Below are 6,000 nucleotides of genomic sequence, written 5' to 3'. Positions count from 1 at the left end.
AATTAAAAGGCATTTCTGTTTTTACCAGCTTTACTCTGCATTTGAGAGAGCACTGGCGATGCCAGTTGTATTTTTCACCTCATCTTACGATAGTCCAATAGTATTTAGAGTAAGTCTTTCTCCGGACAGTGCCAGAGAGGGACAAGATCAGGAGGAAAATTAAAGCTGAAAAGGAAGCAGGCATGCATGAGAATGAAGAAAAGGGAAAACAAAACACAGTCAATGCATGTTTTGTGCTACTGCTTTGAAAACTACCAGTTGCACCATCATCAATCTCATCAGTAGAAAAAGAACTCTCCTAATCCAGCCACATAACACAAACTTTTTTTAAGTCATTACACACATAAAATTTAAGGGGTGCTCTACAAAACCAGTGAATTTTAAATACATTAATACTAGAACAAAAAAACATCTCTTTATGGTAGTAATTCTTACCAATTGCACAGCAGTATAGCATAGTCAAGACACAGCTACATTTTCCTAATGCAGAGGAATATTTCTTTAGAAATTGAAGTACAATAAAGTTAAAAGATATTATTTTATTTACAAAAATTTACCTAATAATTTACCAACATAATTTTCTGTGTTTTCTAAACATAGTAGAAACTAAATCCAATGCCATTAGACATTTTGCAATTAAGGAAAAGGGTGGAAAACACTTCAGGGAAGGAATGTGGAGTGAGAAAATTGCATACAATCAGGAAGTGGATGTGGAGCATCATATCACAATGCAGCATCTCTTATCTCTCAAAAGGCAGAAAAGCCAACTTAATGCACCTAGAACTACACCCTGATAGAATCTATTAGTCTCCAGACCTATATTTTGCATCTCAAATATTTTCCATCTTTAAGCGTGATTTGAGGATTAAAAACTGTCCTTTCTTTCGTCTTCAGGTTCACACATACTTTTCCATTTTTGTAGTTCCTGAGAATCATTCATCTTCCATACTTCAGCAAAGGATTGTAGCTTTTTTCTGGGGAAAAAAAAATTTCAATCAAAATACGGACACATTTTTAAATTAAGCACATCAAACCTTGAAAGCCCTACAGTCATCTGCAAAATTTTATACATAGTAAAAAACAGACATTGCATAGCTCAAAATGTTACGTGATCTTTAAACAATCAGTTAACGTTTTCCAGTATATGTATTCCAGCTCTAGGACAGCCAACAATTTAATTTTATAACTAAGTTATAGTACCAGAAGCATTGACAAGATGGAATAAAACACTGAGCAAGAGTAAATGATTAGAAATAAACAGTACTATAGTTTGTCCCATTTAATTTTCAGCATTCAGTTCCTACAAATTTTCACTTGTAGAATCATAAAGATAAGACATTTTCAAAATAAATGAGTACACATGTCCTTCCTATTTTCTTTTTAATATTTTTTTATTTAAGAAGGACTTATAAGAGCTGTGACAAATAATAACAAGACATTTAAAATGGGTCAACACACATTCCTGATGACAAAGATGTCAAGACTGGATGGAATTACCCAGTGGATTTTCTTACATAGTATGAATGTGATTTAAAAAAATAAGACAAGGCAGCTGGCCTGTGGGTATTGTGACAACACAAGTATCCTGCTATGAACAGGTCTGAGTTTGATTCCCAAGATCGTTATAATATTTGGTTCCTACCGCAGATATACCATACCCATTTTTAAATTAGGTAAGCACTCTTTTTGGGAAGAAGGTATAGAAGAATACTTTGACATTTAGATCACACCATGGCAATAAGTGAAAATAAAGTGAAATGTACAGAAGAAAATATTTCTATCATGACCTACATAGGAGAACTGGAAAAATTAAAAATTACATAATACAATAATTTATGCACTGTGAAATCATCAGACACATTTGACATTTTATTTTTTACTGACTTGAACTCCAGATGTATACAGATGCATGAAGTTCCCCACAAAGTACATGCAAGAGGTCTACAATGAAGGAATAACCTGGTACAGGTCAAAGCCGATGAATTAGCACTGTGGTAGATGTCCCTTGTCCCTGACTTCCTACAGAACACTGTCTCTCATTAAAGGGAGAGGCAAAAGTGTCAAACTTCAGGTGGGGTAGGCTGGTCTAGCAGGCAGGGCTGCAGTCTCAAGGTTACCTTTACTAACTACTGTCAGGATCAAGGGCCTCCTCCTCCTCTCGCTCCTACCGTTTCCTTCTTGAGGTAGTAAATGCCTGTTCACACGTAACATCCAGAAATTGAACTTGTGTGATATCAGCTGGAGAACGAACGACTTTTCAGCCGGATCAGATCCCTGACCTGGCCTGTTTTGTGGTCACAGAAAAACCAGCCCTGGCACCACGGAGAAAAGGCACCCCCTCCAGCAGCAGCGTGGGGGAGATGGGCTGAGGGAGCCTGCTCCAGCGGGTGCCTCCCATGTACCTGCACTCGTATAGCTCGGGTGCCAGCAGTCTGCAGTGAAGTGTGGGGTGCAGGGGCTTCCAGACTGAGTGATGTCAGGATAAAGGACTCATCACAGCTTTAGATTCATTATTTATTCTTTTTCTATTTAGTCTTTTTCACTTTAAGAATACAAGCAAATTACATACCAAAAGCTGAAATACAGATGGTAGCTTACATATTCAAAATGGTAAATGGGACACAATTAAGTCCCATAATTAAGACTGCCCAGTCAGCCCTCACTCTCTCTCTCTACAGGCACTGTAAATCAGTCTAACTACATCATCCCACACTATTTTTTACTGCTCATAGGTTTTGTATGCAATTAACTCTCTTTAGCAATGGAGACATGCTAGAACTCTATCTGTACCCTGTCCAAGTAATACGCTAGCATGATTTTCATAAACCAAAGGGACACATTATGTCTTAATTTTATTACACAATAACTCCGGCCTTCCAGCTCATATTCTCACCTTTCTGAACAACGTTTTTTCTTGATTTTAGAACCCTACATATCCTATAACAACAGAGTTAAGACATTGCTAGTAATTTGTTGTCTTATTATTGTCAGTTATGAGCTATTATTTCCAATTAATGTAAGCTACCATACTATTTTTCCCATAAGCTGTCATGTATGTTCAATAGAATGTATTTATTTTGCTTTCTTAAAAGGGGATAAAAACTGGTGTTAAGTGCTAAGCTCTGTTAAGTTTCAAAAGAACTGCTTGCATCTACAAATAATTATTACTTAAGATTTTCAAATATGAAATTATTCTATCAGGATTACGTACGACCATCAGGCAACACAGGTCTTGATTTATTATATTCCTAAAGGGCTGTTTGAATTTTACTGATAGGACTACCACTGAAATAACAGCAACAAAAAATTCAGTGGAAAGGAATATGAACATTACCATATCTTTATATCTAAACTGTGTACATATTACAGGTTTTATAAAGGTGATGTTATTTGATACACATGGGAATTTTCATAACTAGTCTAATATATAAGGTACATATACCTCTAAATCAAAATTGGGTATCAGAAAAATATTACAATCCTTAGCCTTTTAGTAAAATTTTATGTGTTTGGGGGGGGTAATCAAAATATATTATAAATATTTATTAAGTTAAACTAGAAGAAGAATATCCACATTCCCTTCTACACTACAGTATGCAAATACAATTTCAAGTTCCAAATCTCAATTGGGGAAAAAAAAAGAAAATCACAATTATTCTGACCTTTTCATATTCACTATAGTCTCCAACTCCTTTGATTTATGAGCTGCCTTCTTCAAGATTTCTTCAGGAATATCTGCCAGTTTGGCAACATTTAGCCCATAACTCCTTGCAGAGACTCCTTTAGTTATTTGATAAAGAAAAGTGATAAATTCAGGATTCTCTTCATCTTCAGATCCTAAAAAAATAAAACCAAAATGAAAACCTCCTCTATTATGTTAATAAAATGTAATAGACCAAAGACTGAAATGGCAAAGAAAATGGTCTCATTAACATTCATGTTTCCTGTGTGATTTATTCCATTGAAGAAGTATGAAAGAAAAATGTTTCCTTGAGACCACACATTTTACCTACCCATTGTGAGACTGAAAAAACCCTTTACTGTACTTTTACCTGGTGTCTTATTAAGCAGACTCATGTATGTGTAAAACTTAGAATCTTTGTATGTCAAATTGACTAGTTATTAGCTGTAACTGGGATATTACATCTGATGACTGCTGAGCAATAATAGAATAACAGAAGTGTCAGTAATCCCGCAGCCGAGAAACCCGTAACTACAGCACAACAAGTCTGCTGCCTACCAGGAGCCCAGTAGTCATAGCAAAATGCTCAGGAAAAACCAAAGGTGAGGATGGTGGTTCTTCCACTAGGGATTCTTTCTATTCCATGACAATAAGATGGAAACATAGAAGCCGTCATTACCAATCTGATGACCCCTTCCTCTTCCTCTTTAGACATCCTTGTTGCACCTCTGCACAATCCACACCTTGTGTAAAGAGCTGAAAAACTATGGCATCATTCACTGCCATTCATTCTTCTGACATAAAAATGCTGGGTTTTGGAAACAGAGGGGATTTCCATAAATGCTAATGGCTTACGATAATTTGATCTAAGTGATTCAAGACAAAAACTGGGAAAAAACATGCCATAAACTCACCTTTAATAGAACAATTAAAATGTTAAGACACCAGGCTGAGTAAGAAATGCAGATGCGTTGCTGCTTACAGGCTGTGGTACTACACCTGTTGTGCTTTCTGGAGCAAAACAATGAAGGCTACACATGGCCTGAAGGTTCAGGTCAATTAACATTGAAAGCAGAAATGCTGAAGAAGTACAGTGAAACATAAAGTATAGGGTTTCATGGACCCAATAGTTAGGGCTAATAGCAAGTATTGAATGTTGGTAATATCTCAATTGCCAGAGAGTCTCAGAAATCAACAGTTCAATTAATGAACTCTCTGAGAAAAGGACATGCTGATGCTCAGGAGAGCCATGCTCTTAACTGGGAACATGAGCGTGGCTAGATAGTGCTCACCTAAACACAACATTACTTTGAACTACTTTTGCTCAAAGTTAACACATATTTCAGGGATCCCTATTTCTAATATTAACCAGAGTCAAACTCTAAATTTTTAAACTAACTCTCCAATAATAATTTTAGAAGTGATAAATTATATATTTAAACACATTGTTTAGTGACAAATACTAACACATCCTGTCCTTATTAGTTTACAAAGTAAGCAGATAATACAATATTAAGAATGAAGTAGGGGGAAGGTTAATGGCAAATACCATGTCAATTCTTAAAAAATTCTGGGAATGATTCAGGGAACAGGCCGTAACTTGGCAAACTGGGAAAACCAGAATCAGAGCAGAATTGTCAAGCACCTCATTAAACCTGATACATCAAGAAAAAAAAAAAAGAATCAAAGCTCTTTTTATGGATGGTAATCCTACATCACGAATCTGTTGTAAGTTTGGAAGCCATGGGAGTAAGAGAGAGGCAGTGGAAAAACCATATGTGGCTTTTGATGAGTCCTGCATTAAATGCTCTTCTGAAAACTAAGCAGCAGTAATCTAAAAGGAAGGCCTTTGCATTTGTAAATAATTGGTTAAAAGATAGGAAACAGAAGCAACAGTCAGTTCTCACCACAAAGGGTGATTATTGCTGCAGTTAGACAGAGCTGTTCAACGCACCCATTATCAAACAAGAAAATGGGCTAAGCAGTAAGCTGACAAAACTTTACCGAAAATACTAACTTATTAAAAGCAACAGTGACAAGAAGAAGAAAAGCTGTAATTCTTCTGCCTGGTAAAAACAGAACTGAATAGGATTATGATAAGCAATCTACAAAATTAGGCATGGCATAGAGAGGATGAACAGAGATTATTCCTCTGCCTCTTCTAATACAAGAACTGGGACCATAAAGTGAAGCTACATGTTGTTTCAAAACTTTCAAAGCAAACAAGAGGTGGTTCTTCACATAATGCAGTGTTAACATTTTGGAGCTCCTTGACAAAATAGGACAAAGATGCTAGATGTACACAAGGATACTCAGGA

At 36.1% G+C, this 6,000-nt stretch overlaps 1 protein-coding gene across 1 annotated transcript in view; it reads right to left on the bottom strand.

Annotated features, from left to right (window-relative positions):
- Nucleotides 1–865: 865 nt before the first annotated feature.
- Nucleotides 866–6,000, bottom strand: part of MSH3 (mutS homolog 3) — a gene marked incomplete at its 3' end in the record, with an annotated part of 113,490 nt that continues 108,355 nt past the window's right edge. Inside the window, exons 23-24 of the mRNA XM_082013027.1 lie at nt 3,663–3,837; nt 866–974 (exon numbers count right to left, since the gene is read on the bottom strand). Coding sequence (XP_081869153.1) covers nt 866–974; nt 3,663–3,837 — 284 coding nt within the window. The remainder of the gene's footprint in view (nt 975–3,662; nt 3,838–6,000) is intronic.

This window comes from Phaethon aethereus, assembly GCF_964289735.1.
Source record: "Phaethon aethereus genome assembly, chromosome: Z".
In the NCBI taxonomy this organism is placed as follows: Eukaryota; Metazoa; Chordata; class Aves; order Phaethontiformes; family Phaethontidae; genus Phaethon; species Phaethon aethereus.
Note: the sequence above shows the minus strand (reverse complement) of the source record. Positions and strands in the feature narration are given on the sequence as shown.